The sequence below is a fragment of the Oncorhynchus masou genome, chromosome 32 (assembly GCF_036934945.1).
Source record: "Oncorhynchus masou masou isolate Uvic2021 chromosome 32, UVic_Omas_1.1, whole genome shotgun sequence".
Lineage (NCBI taxonomy): Eukaryota > Metazoa > Chordata > Actinopteri > Salmoniformes > Salmonidae > Oncorhynchus > Oncorhynchus masou.
In genome coordinates, this window is record NC_088243.1 from 51525589 (window position 1) to 51552143 (window position 26555).

The window sequence follows — 26555 nt, forward strand, 5'->3', positions numbered from 1 at the left end:
AACAACTATTGTGAATAATGCTAATGCATGGTAATGCACAGTTATCACACCCACTGCTTGATAATGCATAATGTGATCATAATTTCTAAAGGGGTTATAACTTTATTATAACCTGTATAAAATAGTGTTTGTTTTCCCCATTGGTCTATTTACAATTATTATTATTTTATTATTATTATTATTTATTTTTTTACATCTGAAGTTTTTTTGACAGCTGACTTTGACAACTAAAATGGGTGGGGCAAATATAATTTCAGCTAATTGGAAATGATAAACCTAATACCTCAATTTGGTGTACCCGGGCTCCGTGTAGCCGCTTCTGCCTGTCAAGCTCCGCCTTCTGTTCACTGTGGAGACGCGAGGCAGGCAGGGGAGGCAGTCGCGTTTTCCTGGCTGTGTGTGTACTGTATGCCAGTTCGCCAGCGAGACCACGGTACAGTACAGTACATCTAGTTACAGTTAGCAGATCCACATAGAATTGATGTATGTAGACTGACGCATACGTTGAGCAGGCACCGGTTCCTTCCTGAATCAGACAACTGGGACCAACCATGGACCTATTCGAGTTTGACTTCTTTAGGGACTGGGAACTGGAGCAACAGTGGTACGTACAAGTGCATATATTTTTTTATTTCCGTTATGTTTAACGTCTTTGTTCGATGCTGGTAACTGAACATCGATGCGCCCGGTATTTGGCGTTGGGCTCCTCTGGAATGCTCGCATTCCTTCTCTGAACGCATTAAAGTGAGAGATGACTGTTATGAATTATTCTACAGTCCTCTTCGTGTCTGCGCGGTACCTCTATTGTCATTTTGTGCGTTGTAGGACAAGTAGTGGTAGAAAGTGTTCGGTGCGCACTCACATCTATGCACCTAATGCCTCCTCGTGAATGGGGGAAGTTCGCCCTTTGCTGGTTTTGCGCTCCATATACTACTGTATGTCTGTATGTCAGCTTCAAATTTATCGGGATCATTTGATTCGCAATTGCATAGTTTTCACCAACATGGGTTTCATAGGGTTTTATAGAGGTCGCCAATGTAGCTGCTGTGGATAAATTGCATGACAACTGAATCAAATGCCCATGTCTGTCTTATTATTGTTTGTAAATATCCCTGCTATTCTTTGTCAGATAATTTACTCTAAAACACATTTTAGGCATTTGTGTAGGCCTATTGTAAAGTTTGTAATAGATTTTATGGATCAAATAGATTGTGGTTTAGGATGGTTTAGGATTAATCAATTAAGTAATTACCTGAACATATTCTTACACTTCAGTTTCCTCTGCCAGTATGTATATTGTCTAGTATGTGCATTATTCTATTTTTTTTTACCTATTGCAATAATAATATTTCTAATATTTCTATATAATGTTTTAATTTCAAATGTGTGTGCTACTAATGTTTGTACACTGTCATTTGGATGCCATTGACTCCCAAAATACTGGGGTGTTCTATTCATTGTCAGAAGCAGCACCAGCACATGGTGAGACAGTAGGAGGATTTTATTCTTACCCCCCCCCCCCCCCACACACACACTAATTTTTATTGTGTTACCTTCTCCATCCATTCATTCATTCATTAATCCCTCCACTCAGTTCTCCTCTCCCCACTCCCTCACACAATAGTTAAAACCACAGAATAATTCATACATTCAGCATCAATTGTTTTATCTTCTCATCTTAGATTCATGTACTAGGCCTACTCTAGCTGATGAAGTGCTACTGTGCATTTAGACTGTTGAATCCCCACACCATCAGGGCTTGCTAATCACGTTTGTTTCCATTGCTGCTTTGCTCATTGGATGCTGCGATACTTATTACATTAGTTGATTTTTGAGACACCTCTTTGGTTGAGTTGTTTCCATTCAGATGCATTCGATTCAGATCATGTCTCTTCATTTCCCCTCTGTCTCTGAGAGTGATAGACTGGAATGGAACGTCTTAGCTGTACACAAAGTGCTAATTACAACTTTCCATCAAAATACCCTTTCTTGCAATGTCATATCCCCTAGGCTGTTTCACAAAATGATTGAGTGATTGAGAATCTTTCATGCTGCTGTAGTTGGTTTATAATGGTTGGTGGGATCTGGAGGTATACGTTCGGTGTGCTCAATGTGACCACAGTAACATGATCTATTAAATAACCAGATCACACCTTAGGCCTACCTGCAAGAGTTAAAATCATTTGATGGAGGCTACCTTGGTATTACGTAATTCAGCTTGAAGGACAGGCATGAATGAGATATGTTTGTTTTCATATATTTGTATTACAGCAAATAGGAAATAGAAAAAGGCTGCACATGTCTTCCTTGCACATATCATCAAGTATGATCTCTCACAGAGTGTAGATTATTTCCATTGATTGATGCCTGCCATTACTATACTGCTTTGGCTTCTGAAATAGGTTTTTTCTTTCCGCTTCACAACCAGAACGTGTGATAGTGATGTGAAATTATGTCCACCTCTTAAGCCAAGGGCAATAACCCAACACGGATATTGATTTTAATTTGATTACTCTCATGCTGGTTTAGGTAGAGCAAGTGTTGGGCATAATCAAGTCAAATTCAGTCAGTTCCACGTTGAGAAGGAGTCAGTGAGGTGGGAAATGAGCTCCAGAGAGAGAGAGAGGGCGAGAGAGAGAGCAGGGTGTACAGAGGGAGTGACGGGCTGAGAGTGCCACCACACAACACTACACCACACCAGCAGTAGTGAGAAAAGATGAAGCTGGGTGCTGGGGATATGTGGAGGGTTAGGGCCGGTGGTGTAGTTGTACTTCGCTCCAATCAGCCAGTCATATATTATGGCCTCAGCACCAGTACTAGCAGTTAAACCTCATTTGATGAAGGTCATGGTCCTCCCCTTCTTTCCATAATGGTTTCTCGTCACTCAAGGGGGAATTAGCAGATAGACGGGGAATTGATGCCTGTGTGTGGGTATATATGCCTGGACTACTGTACTGTACACTGTGATGCTTCACACTGTTGGCATTGTGAGGAAAAATTAGAAGTCATTAAAGTAACACCCCCAAATAATGTGTGCTAAAGCCTGTTTTATGGACATCCACACCTTGGAATTGGGTTTAACTTAGCCCTTTAAATAAGGCCTAGCTATTTATTGTCACTTTCTCTTTTAATTTTCAAGCTACATTATGTCTTGACTGATCCCCAGGGATTACCCTATGACTCCAGTGTTTTTCTCGTGAAATAGTCATTTTCCCTTTTACTTGTACTTCTCAGCAGGGATTGCTGTCCAAATAATTCATTTTTATTTGGCTGGAAATGTGTAAAGCCTCACAGCCTTGCCGGACGGTGAAAATAGAAAAAGAGAGTCTCTTTGAGGCTATGTGGGTATTGGATATGTAAAGTGATACTGGCAAGGTCCCTGCCTGGTGAACCAGGATGGAAGGAAAAATAAAATCTTAAATCTACTTCTACTGATATTCTCACCAAAGGGGCCCAAGAGCTCTGTAATTCTGAACCGACGTGTCTGGGGGATTAAACTATGCTGCTATGGCGGCAATATCAATGGATAAAGAAAACGCTTCTGAATTAAATAGTATAAAGACTTATTAAGATGGTTCAACGGACCGTCATAATTATTAGATAAAAATACAGCTCACTGTAGTGTAATTCAGACCTTTGAGCAAATACATACATTAGAAGTGGATGTGAGGTGTACAGTATGATGACTATTATGTGTGGACATAATGGGTGTCTTATTGCTGTAATATAAGATAGTGCCCATAGGGCAGTGGTTGTTGTATGAAACACTGGGCTTTCTGTCGATGTATATAACCCGGTCTCGGTTCGACATTTATATTTTTTCAGTTTGGTCAAAATCTGTTTTCAGAATTTCTCCACATTTTTGTAAGCTGTGCCTTGCAGTCCCTTTTCTGCAGTTTTAGTCACAGGGATTTTGTTTTCTCAAGGTCTCCAGCAGACCCACCACATTCCGCCCTGGTGCGCAGACCACAGCTGGGGGGGGGCACATATAAAGTGCACCCGAGGAGCCTCTCTCAATGCCAATCTCATTTGTGCCCGGCGTGAAGAGACAGCCATGCCAGGCAGCCTGGTGGCATCTCTCTGCCCGTCCACCTCCTTTATGCTCCGTCACCGTGACACGGGTGCAGGCTCGCAGTGGTTGGCATCCTGGCTCTGCCTGACGAGTCCGCTGCCTCGAGGACTCGCTCTGCCATCTGCCAATGAGCAGCGAGTGCTGTGGAATGATAAAGCAGAGCCTCTCAGTGATCATGCGTGTGGAGACTAAAGGTGAGGGTATCATGGCCCTTCTGCCCTCCGGTCCAGTGTGCAATTAACAAGTTCATCTGGAGCAGCTCTTCCTGTCAGACCTGGGAGACCTCACCTCACTAATATCCACCTGGCCTCGGCCAAGAGCTGGACTGAAGCTGGCAGAGGGGAGAGACCGGGGAGGGGGGGGAGTATTTGATATGTGTCTCAATCAAAGGATTTCTCTTTTGTCCTTGGCTGGGTGTAAATAGCCTGTGGTGGTGTTGGAAAGTGTATATTGCTGTGATAGAGAGAGAAAAGTATAGAAGATACTGTAAGTACAAAACAGTAGAGGAGGAATTGTATACAAATAATTATCCTTGACTGTCTAGTAGCATGTCTAGTGTGATGTCAGCGGTTGAGAGTACCCTTATGGCGCCTACTACAGAACTATAGGATCAGGACCCCCCCCCCACACACACACACACACAAAAACACACTTCTTCCCTTCTACGTGCACCCCTGCATCGTACAATCAGAAAGCATGTGCCTACCTTTGTCATCACACCTGTCTGTCACAGTCTATCAGGCCTTACTCTGTCCTCCACTAGTTTCTCAGTACAGTGTTGGAGGGGAGGAGAGGGCATTCCCTAAGGCTCAGGCAAATAAGACCCCGACTTCCAGTCCTTCACTACCAGCTATCCCGATCCATATAAGATCCTGAATTCCTGGCAGGCACTCCTCCTAGCACCCGCTACAGTTCATAACTCTGCACTAATTAGTGCACTAATTAATAAGGACTGTAGTGATGGCAACATTGAGGTAAATGGGAATTAAACAGGCTTGGCCAAGCAGGCTTGACACTGTTCTCACACCACCATGTGAGCAGAGAGGAAAGGCTGGTGTGAATGTGGATGTGGAGGAGATCATGTGAAGGGGGAAGAAGAGTCAAGTCTCTATGCACGCTTGAATGGACAGACTGGTTTTTAAATATTCGGTACACTTGTGGAGAATCTACCCTCCTTCGAATCTGTTACAATGTTGTAATACTTAGTTCATCGTCATGTTACAATCTATGATCTGTGTTCTTCTTGGATAAGGACTATGTAGCTTATTACATCAAGCCCTGCTTAGGGGAAAGCTCTATCAACTCTGGGAATTGAGTTTTATTGAATTCCAGCTGATAGGACTTGAGTGAACATTTGAGTGCCTTCTATGCACTAGCTGTTCTTTGGGGAGAAATGTAGCTTTATTATGTGCTGTATTTTCCCTGTTTGCATCGGCTTTTGATGTCCCCGTGGACTCTCACATATTTAGCTTACCCTTCATTCATTCTGTTGTTATTAAGCCTCTACCACCAAAATGGAGAACATTTGAACAGTTCTCAGAACAATAAGTGTTAGAGAAGTTAAAGAGGTTCATTAGAGCAAAGCAGTAATGAAACTAACAGCTCTGACATTTTCTCTCATCAGCCGCCAAGGTTGTATTAACTTGGTGGAATAAACCCACTTCTGAGATAACCATTCAAACGATAATTGAATTAAACAAGCAAAAAAAATATTTGCCCGGTGAAAATAATTGAAATCTACAAGCAAATAAATTTGAGCACGGGTCCTCGTCAAGGCTGCCGTGTTGTATCGTCACCTGATTGGTCGGGCTATAGCTTGAGTACCTCCGAGTTAATAGCATGCCTTACTGCCACTGAGCAATTTACTTTCCAACTTCAAAGGTCAGTGCCTCCATTGAAAGCAATGTATGACAAATAAGATGATTCAGTGGAGCCAGGCGAGGAATGGTCGAGATCTTTTTCTCTCTCATGGTAAATCAGTTTGTTTTAGGATGACCTTTTGGGATTGGTCCAGTGTAAGCCAAAGGAAATTGCAAATTCTTTCAAGAGAACATACTATTCATGGCCATTTGGAATAAGCAAAGGTATTTGTCTCTTCTGCCAGAGAACTGAGCTTGTTGTGACATTATTTCACTGTTTGCTTTGTGAAGCCGTTCTGAATAGGCTCGGAATTGACATGCTGGATAAGTGACTGACCAACATTGTACAATGTAATGGGCTGTATAGAACACAGGTTTACTAATAGTGTATGTCAACTCCCTCTAGGCTTTATCATCACACAGCTGCTTTGCTTTTATAAGGTGCAACACAATAAGGTACAATATAATATTATGAATCTACATTTAATCATGAATGAGCTAGTCCAGTTTATGATCATAGAGTATTCACACATACTGAATGCAAGTAACTTCCTCCCCCCATCCTCCTCATCACTGTAGAAAAAGGGAGAGGTAGCTAGTGGAATATATTTGCAGGTCCTCCTCTCCACTCCGGCAGAGAGCACAAAGGAAGCCTGGTGTCTGGCTGCCTGTGAATGAATCACACCTTGTTTGTTTGGGGAGACAGACAGAGGAGCAGTGAGAACTGCTAAAGCTCTGCACACCAAACACCTTGGCAGCAGGAGACACATCACCAGGCTTTCCACTTTTACCCAGGCCCCTCAAATCATCCTTTATTTACCTAGTGCTCAGACTGTCTTAATTATAATTATGTGTACCATTTTACCAAGGTGTATAATTTGTGTTCCCTTTTGTCAGTGCTACTATTCAGTACCAATGCTATTCATTCTCTGTTCAGGTACGGTTTATTCAGTGTTGTAATGCAATTGTGTGTTACACAGTATTTTCAATATTCCCCATGCACCGCAAAAATCTGATGGGGCAAAAGGTACGTGAGGATGACCGGGGGGGTGGTCCGGAGGCGGAGAATTTTGAATTTTTCAAACACCTGAAACAGCTTTTTCCCTGCAATCTAGAGCCCAAATCATTACGCTTAATTCTATGTATTTGTATGCATATCAAAGCATACTGTGCCTCTTGAGCTGTCTGCATCCTCCTGACTGAATATGCTTTTTTTTGCATCTCTGCTAAAATCTGGGTAAAAGATTGAAAGAAATGTGAGTCTTATTCAGTGCATTTAGTTATTGCTTGCTTTTCTGAACTCTACCAACCTTGCCAGCAGGTATGCCAGGTAAGATAGTTAGAACAGCTAGCTACTCTAACTTGATTGATAGCCTGAAATGGCTTCTTGGCAGCTAGTTATTAGGATGGGAGATTGGGAACCTATCTGGGCTAGCAAAACATTATTTATGTTTTTTTTTACAGGACAAATCTTAGGGGGCACGTAACCTTATGACGCCTTTGCCCCTGTGCATTGTTGTTGTATTATGCCAGAGTACATTGCACTCAGCACACACATAAAAGCAGTGAGAAGAAAAGCAGATGTACCTATTTGCTGTCACTAGGCTAGTGTGTGTGACAGGGGAGGCTGCTGTGTGACATTACTGTCATCTTCAGAGCAGCCCAGTGCAGTGCAGACCAGGGAAATGACAGTCCCAGTGGCTTTTACTGTCTGATAAAGATCACTCCACAATGCACATCTGCCTTACCAGAAAAAATAGACAAGGGAAGAATAACATCCAAAATGACTTGAATAGAGAGCTATCTGCTCTTTTAAAGTCCCTGTGTTGTTAAGTGTGGTGAGCAACAAAAGGAATAGCATGGGGAGGAACAGGCTGCTGTTATCTGTAGAGGAGATACAGTAACCTGGTGATTGGGACATTTTGATGGGAGCCACTCTGAGTAGGTTGAGGTTTGAGACTGAGACTCACTTAAAACAAATGCAATGGGGGAGTATACAAACCATAGGGCATGTTACATAACACAATGCATTTCTGCTTTTGTCATTATGTAAAATATGAAATAACTTATTGCACTCAATTGGTATTTGAAATTGTAATAAGTAATTTGTAATAAGTAATTTGCCTGTTACGAGATTAACACAATGTATTCTGCTTCAAAACATTTGAAATGCCTACTCGGTGGATTATCTTGGGAATTAAATATAATGTTTTTTTCCACACAATTTGGGACAATAGATTTTATGGATATTACTATGCCGTTAAACATAAGCTATCAAAGTAGACTTTTAATACTTTTGTCATTCGTATTAGTCCTCTGTTATTAGCTCATTGCCAGATGAAACACTTTTCACTGGATAATGTCTTGTAGCTTTTATGCTCTTTTGGGAGTTATTTTCCTAATATCACAGTGGAGAGAATGGGGATCTGGGTAAAACCCCAATTAAGTCAGGCAGTTTGTTTAGTTTAGTAACACGCCTCGCCACACTAAAAACCCCAAAGAAAACACATCTCATGCTGGGAAGACTTAGGTGATTCTACAAGGTTAGTTGCTGGAGGAGAATACAACTATACTGTGGAGTTTTCACATAGCTCCCCTTTGATAAAGTATTTCCAATTGCCCTTGAATTTAATCACTGTGATAAATTCAGCAAAATAGAGCTATTGCTTTTGCCATTATAGATCCCGGTGCTTCAGAGCTGTCAGACCTGGAATAGCGCGTGCAATACGTGAGATATTCATAGAATCGTCTGTTATTTCTCTCAAACTTCAAACGCTGTGTTCCTTTGTGTCGGCATAGTTAGCAGCCGTCGCTGCCACACATTCACTCCAAGGTGGAGAAATGTCACAGGCTGCCATGGTTTTGTAATACATATTCATGCATAAATAAACAGCAATGAATCACAGCCGAGCCTCTTTATAATGGAAGTGTTTGTGACACATCCATTGTTGTCATGAACCGAAATACGAAATAAACACGGAAGAATATAAGCCAAAGCCTTCATTGACATGCAACGCTCGAGGCAGGTGATGTTGGTCTTTTACGACACATAGCCTAATCTTCTGAGCTTCCCATTGCATTTTCTTCTTCTCCTCTTTTGTCCCCTCAAGCGTTACAGACGCATGCAAGTTGACACAGCATGTGAAGTGTGCGCGAAGTGTGTGTGGACCTCCCAGACCACTAACGTTATCATCAAGGCTAATGTTTCAGCCATGCCTCAGTGAAGGAGACAGATGAACTTTTGATACTGTAGGGGGCCTATAGCAGTGGCTGGTCTAGTTTACGCTGCTGTCTCACTGTTAGTAACCGTAAGTCAGCGGTGCCTTTTCTCTGTGCAGTATGTCTGAACGTAAGGGTGGTGTCAAGGTTGACAACTTAACACCTTAGCATAAATATATTAACTTTTTTATTTCAGCCCCTGACGCTGTAATTCTGTTCCTCTGGCTCACAGCAATGTTTTCACAGTAAAGAGGCAGACTTTAGCATCACATTAGTTCTTCTTTATTATTTGTCTTTTACTTGAAGCTCTTGTAGAATTCCCTGAAGCTCTTCGCATTATCTGAACCTAGTGGGATTCCTCGCCGCCTTCTCCCTGTGTGGAAAATCAAACCTTTTAGTGAAAAAGTGCCGCAGGGATTTCTAGCTAAAAGGCCTGTGTGGCTGTGAAGACTGAGAGAGAGAGACCCAGGAAGCGGTAGCTGGGCTGGGAGGGAAGTCAACAAGCAAATGCCGGGAGGAAAACGTCATCAATTGAGGAGTGATGGCCACTTCACGGGGGCCTGGCGTTGGTGATTTATGGGATGTTTCTGTTTTCCCCAGCATGCCTTTTCACAGATCTCATGGCATTGACGTATTACTCTAAGTGTGAACAACATACCTGTTAGAAATCAATTTGACAATTTTTTCTTGAGTGGCCTGCTCGTCGACAAGACCAGAGGAAGTGTGTAGTGCGTGTTTGTGGCCACACCCTCATTGATATTTTGCTATTCATCTCTGCTCTAATTTCTGTCTTCCTCCCGAGCCGGACACACAGCAAAGTTGTATTTAACCAGCTTTATTGTGATGTGACAAAGATGGATGTGACATTGTCCTCTATTGCCCGCCAGAGTGTGTGAGTGTTAATGAAGCCATTAGCACAGTCCGAGCCACTGGAGAGAATAGTGAAATTACCATTATTCTGCAGCCATTAAGCCATAATATGCCACCGTCTCTCCATACTCAACCCCCCCATTCTCTTTCTCTTTTTACCTTTATCTCTCTCTCTCTCCCTCCCTTTTCTTCCTTCTCTTCTCCTCATATGTGCTACCTCCCTCTCTCTTTTTCTTACGCTGTCTCTCTGTCACTGTCACACTGATCCACTCCTGCTGTCATTTAAAGCTTCATTAATTCATTTGCTATCAAAAGCAGTTAGGTACAAAAAAGACTGGCGGTGTTCATAATATTGTATCATAGAATTACCATCCTCACACACTGGCTCCAGAATGAACTCTGTCTCTCTTTCTCCTTCTCTCTGAGAGAGACCTTCAAAAAAAAAGCAAATGGCCTACACAATTCATGAATCTTATTACCTCCAAATCCCGTTTGTCATGTGCCTAAAGAGACAGAAGTCTGTTTTCCTGACACAAAAGCAAGAAGATCCCACTGCTAACCCTGAATTGATTTGAAGTTTTCTAAACTCTCTTTTTTTTCTTGCTGGGGATGGAGAGTGGGATGTGTTCTTCTGGCTGTTCCTGGTATTGTGTAGGCTTTGGCTCCCAGATTATACACACCCTGGAATGCCTGCAGCTCTCTGTCGCTCTTGTTTGCTGACGGACTGTGACTAATTACAAACGATTTTAATTAAAGAGGAAAAGCTTCTCTCCAGTGGACGTCTGGGGAGTTGACAGGGGAATGGTTTCTGGGAGGCTTTGTGGGTGAAGCAGTTGTGATGTCTTACGTCTGCTGCTGCTTCCCACAGCTGTTTGGATGCTCACTATCAAAACGCTGCTAGGAGACAATGGTGGCCCCACATAACGCTAGGAAGTCCCGATGGAAGCGGGACAAACGCCATATGACCACATACATTACATTGCCAAAAGTATGTGGACACCTGCTTGTCGAACATCTCATTCCAAAATCATGGGCATTAATATGGAGTTCGTCCCCCCTTTGCTACTATAACAGCCTCCACTCTTCTGGTTAAGACTTTCCATTGTAACATTGCTGCAGGGACTTGCTTCTATTCAGCCACAACAGCATTAGTGAGGTCGGGCATTGATGTTGGGCAATTAGGCCTGTCTCGCAGTCAGTGTTCCAATTAATCCCAAAGGTGTTCGATGGTGTGGAGGTCAGGGCTCTGTGCAGGCCAGACATGTTTTTCTTGGTGATCATGGTGATCTTAGGCTTGTGTACGACTGCTCGGCCATGGAAACCCATTACACAAAGCTCCCAACAAACAGTTCTTGTGCTGACATTGCTTCCAGAGGCAGTTTGGAACTTGATACTGAGTGTTGCAACTGAGGACAGACGATTTTTACTTTCTATGCACTTCAGCAGTCCCGTTCTGTGAGCTTGTCTGGCCTACCACTTTGCGGCTGAGCCGTTGTTGCTCCTAGACTTTTCCACTTCACAATAACAGCACTTACAGTTGACTGGGGCAGCTCCAGCAGGGCAGAAATTTGACGAACTGACTTGTTGGAAAGGTGGGATTCTATGACGGTGCTACACAGTGCTACAAGTCACTGAGCTCTTCAGTAAGGTCATTCTTCTGCCAATGTTTGTCTATGGAGATTGCATGGGTGTGTGCTGTCACCAATGCTGTCACCAATGGGTGTCGCTGAAATATCCAAATCCACTAATTTGAGAACATGACTCAAGGAGAGGACGGTCATAAGTTTTTGCTCCGTAGTTGTGTGTAGCCTACACAGGTTTGTTGCTTCAGAAGAGGACATGGATCAAATAAGTGGTTATGAATGAGTTAATGGGACCCCCCCCCTTGTTTTTGTTTTTTTTATAGTAAGTGGGGTACAACATTTCCACATACTAGTGTCCACATACTTTTGTATATATAGTGTATAAATTCTCCTTTCGCTGTATGACCTGTCTAGAATAGATCAAGTCAACATGCTCCAAACGTACACTAACATTAGCATTATAGAGAAACCACTTTCACGAATGCAGAGAAAAGAGAAACAGAGAAAAGCATTGACTGGGTCAATGAAAAGCAGAGGAGTCAGGCATTTCTGGTCTGGCAGCATGAGAAATCTTTACAGGAAGTGTCCACGGCACACAGGAAGCAGCGAGTGTGTTGGGACAATGACCCAGCCTCTCTGTGTTCATTGATTGGCCGAGAGCAGGTTTGTGCTCCCAATTAACATTGTTCAGTTTCATTACGGTCATATTAGACACAGCCGGCTTCTGTTGATCCTGACAAAGAATCCAGTAACCGGGAAATCAATTAGAACAAAAGAATGGCTACTGCCTCTCTGCTGCCTCTCCTAAAAAACAGACAGACAACCAGTTAACTGGGGCCGTAGCAGAGTGGTTTTGGCAATAACGGCATCGTTTATGGATTATGACTCTCTGGGTGCCCTGGTCAAGTGTGATTTCTTATATTGAATTAACTTCAGTAGGATGGCGGTTAGTGTAGTTGAACACATCAATTCCATATTGTTACTGATCCCAGGCTGTGATAGCAGAAACATTAGACTTGTCTCAAGTCATTAGGTATTCATTGGCTGGTTGAGCTGTAGCTAATCACCAGCATCTTAATTGGTTACAACAAGAGAGATTATTTTTTAAATCATACATTTAGCAAAACAGATTATTTAATGATATTGTGGGATAAACATTATTATCATATTCCCATCATTATAATTATCCTTATTCCATGATGTCACTTACTCTCTATGCCATTATCAGTATGTGTGTGCTGTTTGGTGGAAACTGTGTTTAGAAGCTTAGTAAAGTGATATGATTGGTTAGGTCTGTGTGTTTTGGGCCGGTGTGTGTCACAACTCTCCCTCATCCAGGTTCCTGGGAGCGAGTCTCTTCCCAGTCCCCTCTGTGGCGTAGTTCCAGGTCGCGTCCTGGTGGCTCTGGTGGCTCTGTGGCTGCAGATAACAGGGGGCTGGCAGGCGTGTGCACGGCCATGGCAGCCTGCGGTCTCACACCGCTGCACCTCTGGCTGCCAGGGGGGCTAGCACTGGCTCCCTTGCTAGTATTAACTCACACGCATGCACACACCCCTCCCTCCATACAATACATCAACACACACTTATGTTGAACATAGCTCACCTCTATCTGCCACCCCTCCACTGGCCTCCCCTCCAGCCCCACATTGTTGCTGTAACATGTAAGAGAGACCAGTTTGGGAGGCAGTTTAACCTATGAACAATTTATGAATGGAATCATTATTTCATCAAAAGATTGCATTTTTGACTGTATAGCATTCAAGACTATGTGCAATTCCATTTGAACAGAATGATGCTGAGACTGTGATTTTTCACCTTAAAACGCATGTCAAACAAAAAACATTGATTGCAAAGCTAAACAAACCATACAACTTTATGCACAAGGACTACTTTCAACAATTTCTACTGAACATTTTAGAGTAGAGTTCAGTACAGTAGAGTACAGTTCAATTCAGTTCAGTACAATACAGTGCATTATACTGTAGTGTGCTCCACTGTACAGAATAAGTACTGTACTGACCTATAGTATACTCTACTTTTTTTTACTGTACTGTACTGTAATGTGCTGTCTGTCCAAACTTGTGAAACATAGACGTATATGATTGGTTTATATTTAGACTGACCAAATTTCACGTCCACGGAAGTTTTGGTGCTCAGTGGTTGAGTACGCTGGTTACAGTAAATGGAAAGAGAGGGCTCATGGGTACGTGATAGTAAGAGCTGGGAAAGGTGACATTAACTGGAGTGTCAAGGCTCAGGAGAAGACCCAGATGCAGAGAGTTTCAAAGTAACAAAAGTTGTTTGCAAAAACAGGGTGGTAGGCAAACGACAGGTCAAGAGCAGGCAAATGTCAGTGCAGAATCCGAAAAGGTGCAGCACGACAGGCAGGCTCAGGGTCAGGGCGGGCAGAATGGTCAAAAACCGGGAAAGCTAGAGGCAGAAAGGAGCATGGGAAAAATCACTAACGTATGACTAACTTTTATTATCCTCCTTCCTTATGAGGGAGAGAAATTAGAAAATATCTTAAAGATATGTAGGGGGAACAGAATGACAAGACACTAGGCAATAATTCTGCAAAATTAAATAAACATGTTGATATTATTTGGCAATAGTCTTCAGCATTATTGTTTTTTTTCATGTATTTCTAATAGCTTTTAAGACTTTTTCTGGTCAACGTTTTCTAAGATCACTTTTCCATCTGTTTGACCAGAAACTAAAGCCCTTGCTTTCTCCTAATTTTAGGATGCAATATGGTGGGATATATATATATATATATATATATATATATATATATATATATAGATATGTATATATATATGCCTTAATAAAAAAATAGACTCTCAGCTTTCATTTGACACCAAATGTCATGTGTTCCTAGGAATTTCACATGCTACCTTGAGTTCTCAGTCACCTCCAAGTTCTGAGCCAAATTAAAAGATTGCTTACTTTCTTCAACAAGAGAGCCAGTCACATTCAGTAGTTCCTTTTCAAAAATGTCAATACTTTTTCTGTGTCTGCCCTATCCCTGAGGAAGGCCATTTAGCAGACCAAGCCACATACTGTAGCTCTGGTTGCAACATTTCAATACCTTTTCTGTTCCTCAATAAAGGACCGCAATCTAGGCTTTGAAGCTCATCTGGTTCAGAGGCAACAACAGTCTTTTGTAAAGTATCTGTATTACCTCAGTATATTCATGCTTACAGACTTACAGAGGAGAATAACAACGATGTACACACAGAGGCAAATCGGCCAAGGGAGCCGCTTTGCTAAACGATGCACTGCTTCTCCAACCGCTTGGCATCATCAAGCTATCGGTCGCCGCTGTGCCGGCCTGAAATGGCCGAGGAGACTAAAAGGCAATTTTATTATTTTGATAATGTTGATTTTATTGGAAAATCAATGGACTCCAACTATGCATGTACGCTCTGGGTATTTGTACAGGATGAATGTAGACATATGCAGTGTGTAGAAATGTAATTAGCATTGAATGGGGAGCAGGGAGATGGATACAGTGGTCTCTGACAGACAGCGATTGGAAGGTCAGACGCTTGAATGGAGCCACTGACCCCAGTTGAGAGGGGACTTGAGGGAGACAGCGGGCGCAATCCATCGAGCGGAAAAACCCACAACGCACCACCATGTCTGACCACCACGGCTTCCGTGACCTTTCTGAGAGGTGGAGGAGCTTTCCACGCACCCAGATCACTGCCCCTCTTATCTGATGGTGTCAGAGCATGTCATGCATGAGTGGTTGGTGTGTGTAATGTGTTTGCCTGGCGTGGATGTGGGTGGTGTCTAATTTGTTTGAGAGATGTTGTTGACTGTAGTGGGCAGTGATGTGTCTAATAGAGAGAAGCTAACATGGCTCAACCAGACTGGTGTTAAGAGGTGCAAGGTGTTGGTTCCTTTTTCCCCTCGTCTCTGCTCCATTTGTCGTGGCGACATATATAAGAGGGGCTTGTTGTTAGTGCTAAATGGCCTGCAAAAATGATACACCTTCTGCTGCGGGGGTGTTTGTGGAGTGCTTGATTACGTTCTCTCTCAGTGAGCGGAGAGAGCGGAGGGCTGTGGAGCACTGCGGGGTGAGACTGGGGCTCTTTGTGAGGCCAAACACAGAGACAGTGTGTGAGGAGAGAGAGTGGCCAGTCTCTGGAGCATGCTCATCCGACATGCATGGGAATGAGAGAAAGAGGAGAGGAGACCCTGTCTGCCTGACACTCTGCTCTGTCTCTTCTGCTTCGTCTCAGGGTGGATAAAACAGCATTGACACTGCACTGATAAAATAGTACATAAACATTATTTTCACCAGTTAAATGTCTTCCATAAATTGTTTGTGTGTTTTGATAGCTTATTGTTGGCAGTGGCACTAGCCTAAAACCTGGCACCAGAGTGTTTTAACATTTTGCCTTAAAATGTATTTTCCATGATTGATGCAGTATTGATGATACTGATTGGTGTGACTTTGAGGGGGGCTTGTCCCTGTCACAAGAGAAGGGAAGATGTCTTCATCACACTCGTCATCCGTGTTGTTTCCCTCCTCCTCCTCTTCTCTTTGTCTCCCAGTGTGAGTCTGTGAGTGTGTGTGACTGGAGCTGTTAGAAGCAGTGGGGATCTCGTCACTCCCCGGTCCAGACATTTAACACACAGTGAGAGCTTTAATAAGTAAGCCATCGCATGTGAAGAGTTGAGATGAAGAGGAAAGAGAGTGTGCTGCCTGTGTGATGCTACATATAATCAGGCCCTCCGCTTTGTTTAGTGCTCACAATCATTAAGTCATGCTGTTGTCAGATCAGGATATTATAGAGGCTATAGAGGGTGTAGATGGGTTTGTTTACCCCTGTCAAAGGATATTTTCATAACCTTAAATGTCCAATAATGTCTGTAAATAACGCAAAGTACATGCAGCCAAGGAGGGAATATCTGTCACTCCCTGACCTTAGATTGCTTTGTATGTTTATATTTTTAGTTTGGTCAGGGTGTGATATGTGGGTGGGTATTCTATGTTGTATGTCCATGTGTTGTGTTTCTATGTTTAGGCCTGGTATGGTTCCCAATCAGAGGCAGCTGGTTATCGTTGTCTCTGATTGAGAACCATACTTAGGTAGCCTGTTTTCCCACTATGGGTGTGGGTAGTTTTCTGTCTTTGTGTGTTTACATCAGACAGAACTGTTTCATTTGTTCCATTTTGTTGTTTTTTTGTTCTAGTGTTCAGTTTCTTTATTCAATTTACCATGAACACGTACCACGCTGCACCTTGGTCCTCTTCACCTTCTTCCACCTACGAATATCGTTACAATATCAAACGCTTTGGATAAGGTGGAAATAAAGAACACATTTCTATCGCTTTCTCTCTGCTCAGTTTTTCCCACATAAGCCGGACAATGAAATATTATTGCTAGTAAGTCCGATGCTTTATTTGATGTTTATTGAAGACAATAAACAACTTCTCCGGTTTTGATCAGCCTTGGTGGCATCGATATTAGTCAGAAACATTTATTCTAGTGTCCAAATTGACAACAAAATATAAATAGGATAATTTTGGTCATAAAGTCAGTCTCATCCAAAACAATCCTCACTTGCCCACTTACACAGCTGCTCTGATTGCACTCTGTCCAGTCCTACCACAGAACACACAGACAGAGATACAGACTGCCCAGCAGTCACACGCCACGCATTTTTTTACTTGAGAAATACTGCACCAAACACCTTAGCTAGATGTAAAACCTCCTCAGAAAAAACATCTAAATGAATCACAGATTCCTTGAGTCTTAGATTCATTCTGACTATTTTGAGGAAGTGATACTGGCTTTGTTCTTATGGTGTCTCATCGGGGACAATCGTAAGTAACTGCCACATCGAACCACACCCCAGAGAATTAAATCTTGTTTTTCTTAATGTGCAACAGAGAAACACATGCGGAATCAGTGCTTTCAGTCCCTCTTTAAAGATTTTCCTCCAATATATATATATACGACATGTGCTCTCATTCTTCCCAGTCGTTATGTGATTTAGTGGCTTTTAGCACAGCAGGACGGAGCCTCATCTAAAACCCAGAGCATGTAAAAGAGAAGGAATATACTCGTTTCATCTTGAGAGAAGAAGATGCGTGTTGGAAGAGCAACAGATGGACCTGTTTTTATCTATATGGAGGTGATCGCCTCTCCTCCTCTTCCAACGATAGCCTTGTATTTTGTTACTGTGTATGTTGACTGCTGAGTGCTGGCGGGCTTGTGGCTGAGGGCTGAGGCAGAAGAGCAGGTTTATAGTCGGGGAGGATATTGCTCCTGATGAACCACAGATTTTCTCCTCAGCATGTTGGCTTGAATTAGAAAGGGGACCCCTAAGCATCCTTAAACGTGATTATCAGAGCAGCAGTTCAGTTGGGTGGAGGATGATTGAATTTGACAGAGCTGTCCCTGTGGAGTTCCCCCCTGTTGTTTCGTTTTAATGTTTCATCTGTGACTCCTCTCACAGGGCAGATTCCTTTGTCTTTGCCTGTCCTGCGAGAGAGAGAGAGACGGGATAGTAAAAACAAGCTTAGGCTGTTTATTATCAGTGTTCATCATGGGTTTATGGCCATCACTGCTCTGAAATCACCAGATTACGACAACCCCACACACAAAATAAATTCAGGCACTGAGATTAAGTCCATCTAGTATATAAGCCCACAATCTCTTTCTCTTGGCTTCCGTCCAAGATCCTATCTACATGCTGATACAGTAATTATTGATGTTCAGTGTTTGAAACAAAGTGAAAACATCAACAACAGAGCAAAATTCTGAATCGTCTCATCTTTACGTTGCCAATGACTCCTCATCAAATGAATCAGCCTCCTCGGACATTTGACAAGTCCCTCTAATTTCATGTCTTTGTTTCCTTGTGAATGCACTTAAGCTCATTTGCTTTTTAGCATGCGGATGTAATGTACAGCAGGGAACATAATAAAGAGGAACAACCAACGAATTTCTAAAAAGGTATGCTTTTGTGGTAGGAAGAGAGGGGCAAGTGACATTTCCAGTGTCATTCAAAGGACTGTCCTGCTCGGCAGGACTTTATGGAAACAGGCGCCTGCTTTCAAAAGGAGTCTTCAAAGACAGAAGGCAGCATCCTAGATACTGAGTAAGGAAGGAGAGGTGAAGGAGGCTGCATCACAGAGCTCAGTTTAACCAGGGACAACCTTTGTCACTCACATTGTGGTGTATTAATCTGTGAAAGCTAATCTTCAAACAGATTACGATTAGGGCTATGTGTCGTCAAGGAGATTGTGTGATTTCAAAGAAAGAATACAATAGTCTTCCATCCATGCAACCCAGGACATGCATGCCAAGACACCACACTAAAACAATATTCATATTATATATTTTTGGGCTAAATGGGTGGATGAATGAGGCTTGGGATGATTATGTGCCATTCCCTGGCAGTGATTAGGATGACAAATGGGACAGAAACATATCCCTCTTTTCATCATCCAGCTCTATCTACCTCTGGCACTAAAGTGTTATAAAATCCTTATTCCTCCTACGGTCGTTTTAAGTCCGGACTGTCTGTGAGTTTCACTTCAGTTTCCACTTCAAGGTGGTTTAGTTAATTAGCTTCCTCAAACAACGTGTAAGCATAGTAAGCATCATTAACTTAATCAGTACTTTAACTGTGCCATTTCCATTTGTAGCCAGGGAGGGGAGTGTTCAACCCTGCAGCAGCACTATCACAGAGGACGATCAGCTCGGCTCAGAGAGATGTTGCCACGCTCATTTGTACATTTTTGCATTGCGCTGCTATTGTTATCTCCAGCCTGTCTCTGCCTATTTCTCCAGGGAAGAGCTTCTCTTCCCCCTCGTTGCCAGAGCCGAGCAAAGCAGAGGAAGGTCAGGACTATAGTGTCACCTCAGCGCCTGGCTCTGGATCTTCTGCGTCACACCACATGATCTCGGTGAGGCTGCACTGCCCATGACCCGGGTCTGTAGGAGGGGCCTGCCATCCAGGTGGCTGGGCAGCTGTGGTGCTGCCTGGGCTGGCTCTGTTAGCCTCCCTGCTTCCCTGCCTGGCTGCCCGAGCTTTCCCACTGCCTGATCTAATTCGTCTCCTGGCAGATATGCAGCTGCTCAATACAATGTTAAGACTGTTGGCCTGCGAGCTATAAATAGTGTGCAGCACATCGCATCAACAAGCATCAGAGAGATAAACAGAGATAGGGGGGAGAAAACGCAACCCGGCCAGTACATGTTTGCGCTTGTTCAGGTGTGTGTTGTGCGTGTGGTTGTGTGTGTGCACACATGCGTGCGTGTGTGTTCGCTGACACACACACAAACACACAGCCGGAGGCTCCTGGCCGGGTGGGTCTGGTCATCTCCTCTTGTTCTTTGGCCCCTGTCCAAGTCTTTTAATGGGCCCAGAGACAAAGAGTCACCTTGATGACTCAGCCAGCTCTGTGTTAATGTCTCTCCTCTGATGAATCTGAAATGACACTCAGCTGCTGGGGTCCAGAGGCATCGCTTTAGAGTGCAGGAGTTAGCCATCATCACAGAATACGACACGCTTTAAAACCACGGGCTGCCAGATTTACAGGTGACCCGGTACATAGTTGCTACAGACCCTCCCTTGTCCTCTAGCAGCACAACTCCAGTCGAACAAAGAGAAAGCACACAGGGAGATAGCGCTCCTTATCCACCACGGTGTTGATGAAATCTCTATTTTCATTCTCATTTCCTATCTGTGCCAGCAACCTCTTTGATGTTGTTGTTATTCTCTGGACACATTAGGAAAAAAGCAGGTCAATCCACTATGTCGGGCAAATAATAGCTCTTTCTTTTGTGGTTTATTGATAGACTTTATTTGTGTATGTAATTATGATTAGATCAAAGATAATAATTGTGTCTGTTGGAGAGTGGTTTCGTGGTTTGGTATGTAGTTTTAACTTTTCATGCTGTAATTATTTTCATATCATGTTTATGTTTTTTTATATGAAAGATAACATTATATTCTGTTCTGGTGATCAAGTGAAAAAGGTTTTGTTCAAGAGACTCTCTCTCAGGCTTGGTAATTAAGAAGGATTTCCTCTTCAAAACCGTGAGAGATTTTGCGACTCAAAGCCAATAGGGATTTTTTTTTGTCTGCAATCATAGAAATATATATTTATTTTTTACAATTTGTCTGTATCTTTTATGAGCCGTTCTTTATTAAAAGGTTCTGACGGGAAAGTCAACAATCAAGAGCTTGTTTTCTTTTCATCTCAAATTCTTTTCACATTTCCTATTGTTTATTCTACCGTTATTACCAGTAGAGTTTTCCCTAGTGCTAAAAGACTGGCTAGCGAGCCTGTGAGTGCAGTAATGTCTTGTATTAAGGGCCAATATGAGGTTGGAGAGCAGGGGAGAGGAGTTAATTCACACCACACTCTGATATCTTCAAACATTTCCACTTTAGACTGGGATTAAAGGCTCTAGACCAGCCATGTAATGACATGCCGTCCCCTCTCTCCTCTCCAGCCTTCACTATTTTGACATCTCTGGGATTTTTTTAGGAGTATTGTTGCTGATTGGTTGTGTATTTGGCCTCATCTCTAGGAAGCGTGATGAAAGCTCATCTGCATTCTGGTCCAGGCATGACGGCCTTAACCCTTGGTTTGCAGGGAGCAGGGTAATTGGCCCTGGCTTTGTGTGTGCAAGTGTGCGAGGCTTCGGCAGCAGCAGCTCCAGCGTGTGTGTGTGTCCTTGGGGGCCTCTCCTCCTCATCACACTGTCTGGTCCAGGAGTGGGTTTCCATGGAAACCATGGAAGAGTTAATGCAGCCCAGGCTCCAAAATTGTATTATCTTTTTTATTTTTCATGGTGAGGCAAATGGTTACAATTCCTGCGTATTCTCATATGCTAATTGAAATAACCATCTTCCAAAATGGCTGGATCTGTTTTCACGCTTGTTTGGACAGGACATTTTTTTGAAAAAGGGAGGTTGCCATACTGTAAATGGTTGCATAGGGCAGCAGAGTATTTTATTTATTTCATTCGTTCATATTTGATATTTGCTGACCGCAGAACAAATTTGGGATGAAAACGAGTGATCCAATTATGAAAATGGTTATCCGGTCCGCGGTTATTGCCATGTTGTCCTTGGTGCTGTGTTCTTCACAACATTTGTGAAAATGTCACGGACTGTTGAAGATCTGCTTGTTTTGATTTCTGGCCAAAATCTGTTTGCTTTCGTGACACTTCTTGTATTATTATTTAATGTTCTTAGACAGCATCAGACAGGGCTACATTCTGGACCCCCTTGAGGGCTCTAGATTTTCCAGAAATCCTTGTATTAACCCCTGTGTAATCCTGGATGCTCTGTGGACAGAGGGTAGTGTATACATAAACACTGCAGATGAAACGGCAGGAAGCTATCCATTTGACAACTGTAATGATTTATTTAAACAGTAGGCTACTTAAATAGTCATTGTTTTGATGTACATTGACATACATTAAAATGGGACTAATTACAGATGTAATAGATTTGGTTTAATGACACCACCCAAATATAGCCCACATTTTAATCAGGGCATTTGTTGTAGATATTACAGATACATTACAGAGACAGAGTGAAACACATGGATTATGCCTTACAGATATTAGCAAATATAATATAATTTGATATGGCACTCCTCCTATCCCAGCTGTATAACGAGAATGAGGGAGTTTCAAATAACCAAATGGCTAGAGCCTGCAGGACGTGGTGTTGAACCCTTCCTTCCCAGAGGTAATTGTTGATTAATTTGTGAGTGCTTTCTCTTGGTGGTGTCCTGTAGAGGGGAGTGACACAGGCAGGTCCAACCAGACTCCTGCCCTGGCCCCCAGGCCCCCGGCTGCTTTGTGTGGGATTTATCTGGCCCTGTGCAGAGGAAGGTGGAGGGGGATCACCCATAATTCTAATCTCCTTTTTTGTCTTCTTTCTTCCCCTTGATAAAGTGGCTGTCCGTTATTATTCTTTGTTATCAGGGATCAGCGGCCGTGTGTGTGGGTGTTGTTCGTGTGTGTGTGTGCGCGCATGCACGTGTGTGCGTGTGTGTGTGTGTGTGTGACTGAGTATGGGTCACCACCAATTCGAGCCACCCAATTGTGATGCAGACTCCAACGTCATGAGCACTTTTGTTTGAAGCCCTCTGCCTGTCTGTGTTTGGGTGTGAGATTGTGGTTTTAGCGGTTCAAGGAACCGAAATCACCCGATTCTGGGCGGCCTTGTTTATTGGATACGTCCTATATGTCGGGAGTTGATAGTCCCTCCCTTGACAGTCACTGATATAGGAGGAATTTCTCCTTAGAAATCAGCCTTATGAAAAACAGAGACCTATAGGACTATAACCTACAGCTCCGACTGTATTCAATTTAAGAAATGTTTGTCAATCTTAAACATGGTCCTCATACTAACATTCATATGCCAGATTGAGGGAGATTAAAGATAATGAATGGTTATCCATAATAATAAATATGTCATTTTCATAAGTAGCCTAATCATTTTGATGAGTATTAAAGACAAATTAACCAAATATGGTGTAGTTTCATGGAAATACATTCAGATTACAAAGAATATAACATTTCTAAAATATGTTTCCTTTTTTTTCACTATAAAGCGTTTCTGTGATGATAATTATCAGGAGGATATTCCCTGCTCTGTAGCCGCAAACTATTTAGATGACGCACAGCCACTCAGATTCCATATTGAGCATTAGTAACCAAGTGGATGATGTACAAAAGTGTAATACAGTGTAAACATGTATTAAAGTGTAATAAACCCCCTCATCCCCTGTGAATGATGTGCTGTTTAAAAAACTCACACGCTTGGAGAGCGTTATGTTTCGTGCACCGCTCTGGGACCCGCTTCCCTCTGCCAGGAGTGTAAAGAATCCAATGTTCCTCCAGTGAGTGTTTGTTTGCTTGGCTTTGACGTCGGCCCCGACCCGGGTCTCAGACACCCACCAGTGACACAGACTTTCCTCCCCAGCAGCTCCCCTTACTTACCCCATGTGGTGGCTATTACCCTCTCCTTCCCTCCAACATCTTCTCCTGTTTCCGACATCTCTCTCCACACAGTGTGTGGTGCCAGGTCAGCCAGCTGAGTGCTATTAGTACCTCTCCATTGCCCGACCCAACTAACGGAAAGCCACGCAACTTAATAAGGTCATGAAAAGAGAGAGGAAAACAAAGGGGAAAAAGAAGAGTTTTGGCTGCCAACGAGGCGTGCACTAATAATGCCAATAAAACAATACAGTCAAGCCTTCTCTGAGAATAATTGCCGATCTGTGTTTTTATTTGAGAAGGCTCTAGGTTAATAAATTGGATAGCATTCAAAACTCGCAAAATGAGGCAATGAAAAATAACGGCTGTAACAGGGAATTATTGTGCCCTGTCTCTCGCTCTTCCTGCACTCGCTTTTATTTCAGGATGAAGGGATAGTAGGCTGCACCTGTTTGGAACAATTACCATAAAATGGCAGTATAGGTTGTGTTTGCCTTCAACTCTCAGCAATGAAAGTATTAGCGAACTTTGTGATCAGGGCAAAGGGCTCAATAACGTCAAGAGCTTTACAATATGGCTGTCAAAAATAACAGGGTGGCCCAAAGAGATTTCGGTCTGAGCTTTACAGTATTTCCATACCTCGTTACGTGTCTTTACTGGTTTGCATACCTCTGGGTTCTGATTTGCATAGTATAGGATACATGAAGACAGCTGCTGCTGTTTCCTCCTTAGCTTGTTTAACAAGGGAATCTTCACCTCATAAAAGAGAGTTTACTGCAGCCTCATTCAGCATGCTACCATTCATTTAGTGACAAATGTGGCCGCTGCAGTTATTGTGAATGGATTGTCTAATTGAAACAAATGACCAATAACAGATTTACAGGATACTGTTTTACTATCATCCTATCCTGAGACGTTGCCCCACCAGGAAGAGATAAGGCAGACAGATAATATGAGACGTAGCCCCACCAGGAAGAGATACGGCAGACAGATAATATGAGACGTAGCCCCACCAGGAAGAGATACGGCAGACAGATAATATGAGACGTAGCCCCACCAGGAAGAGATACGGCAGACAGATCATATGAGACGTAGCCCCACCAGGAAGAGATACGGCAGACAGATCATATGAGACGTAGCCCCACCAGGAAGAGATACGGCAGACAGATCATATGAGACGTAGCCCCACCAGGAAGAGATACGGCAGACAGATCATATGAGACGTAGCCCCACCAGGAAGAGATACGGCAGACAGATAATATGAGACGTAGCCCCACCAGGAAGAGATACGGCAGACAGATAATATGAGACGTAGCCCCACCAGGAAGAGATACGGCAGACAGATAATATGAGACGTAGCCCCACTAGGAAGAGATACGGCAGACAGATAATATGAGACGTAGCCCCACTAGGAAGAGATACGGCAGACAGATAATATGAGACGTAGCCCCACCAGGAAGAGATACGGCAGACAGATAATATGAGACGTAGCCCCACTAGGAAGAGATACGGCAGACAGATAATATGAGACGTAGCCCCACCAGGAAGAGATACGGCAGACAGATAATATGAGACGTAGCCCCACTAGGAAGAGATACGGCAGACAGATAATATGAGACGTAGCCCCACCAGGAAGAGATACGGCAGATATATAATATATTTTATTGTAGGATAGTGCCTTGGAAAGAGGTTACTAAACATTGTCTGTGGCCTAATGTTTTGTTTGAATGTGTTATGGATGGACTCCCCTAACAAAAAGGTCCTATAGTAACACCAGTCTTTCTTCCTTAGGATTGAATGAAGTGACTTAGAGAGTCATTATCTAAAGATTAGTGACAGTATCAGACGCTGGCAGTAGTAGCCCCTGAGGTCAGTGGGGCCTTGGCACTGTTTTCTCTGGGGCTGTGTCGAGGAGTGTACTGTGGGGAGGAATGGTGCTCCACTGGGCCGAGGAGGAGACGGCCCCTGAGGGACCGCATGGCTTTACACCAGATTAGCACCGAGAGGAGTGAAGGTTTATCACTGGCTCGCTCTCTCTGTCTCCATAGTCTGGATTCTATCTACCACACAGTCTATCTGATCCAATAATCCAGCCCCAATCACCTGCACTCCATCTGTCAGTCTATCACTCTCCCCTCTCTCTTCTTCATGACGATTACTGTCTGTAACCACCCTTCTTCCTTCACCTCCTCCTCCGCCTCCTCCTATCTCTCTCTTTGCTCTACAGCACCCTACAATCTGCCTGTTCTGTTCCCCTCCATTCACAGTACACATTTTGTTGAAATGAAGTCAGAGTGGAGGGAGCATTTTTCATGTTGTCTTTTCTAATCAGAAGGGAGGTATGCCTGTGTGCATCTCTCTCCAATGTCACTGCTTGGCTTTTCAGAGTCTGGAGTCTGACGTGCATGGCGGGGTTAAGAATCAATCTGTGAGGAGAGCTGACACATACAGGTCTTGTGTGTAGCTGCAGATGTCTGTAGCACCGCAAGCATATTGAATATTCATCTTGTGGGTATTTAGGGTCATTTCACCTTTCTAGTGAAGTTTAAAGCTGGGTGATTATGTGCTCAGAGCAGCATGGGTGAACGGCTCCATCACCCTCTTACATATCACCCTCTTACTCATCTTATTGAGTCAGACCTTTTTCGCTCTTTATCTCTCTCTCTCTCTTTCGCCAGCCTCTGAGGAGAAAAAGGCACTTTGTCTTCCAATTTTATTTGATTAATAAAACCATGTGAAGTCATGATTAAACTCTTTAATATACCCTTCTGTTTAGTATTACTATCTATCTGTCCAGTGGATGTAATATACATTATTTAATTAATGTGGTCAGAAAGTCAGATCCCTTGATTAAGCGTTAATTTCTCCCTATCAGGAGAGAATCAAGTGATTAAGGAAACCAAACAGTGTTCATTTCACTCTTTCAGAAACCTTTAGGCAGCTCAGGCCTTGTGTCCATGGA

At 43.1% G+C, this 26555-nt stretch overlaps 1 protein-coding gene across 1 annotated transcript in view; it reads left to right on the forward strand.

Moving 5' to 3' along the window:
- The first annotated feature begins 385 nt into the window (after positions 1–385).
- LOC135526168 (AF4/FMR2 family member 2-like) overlaps positions 386–26555 on the forward strand; it is a 178621-nt gene continuing 152451 nt past the window's right edge. The window contains exon 1 of the mRNA XM_064954305.1: positions 386–604. Within this exon, the coding sequence (XP_064810377.1) occupies positions 552–604 (53 nt within the window). The 5' untranslated portion in view covers positions 386–551. The remainder of the gene's footprint in view (positions 605–26555) is intronic.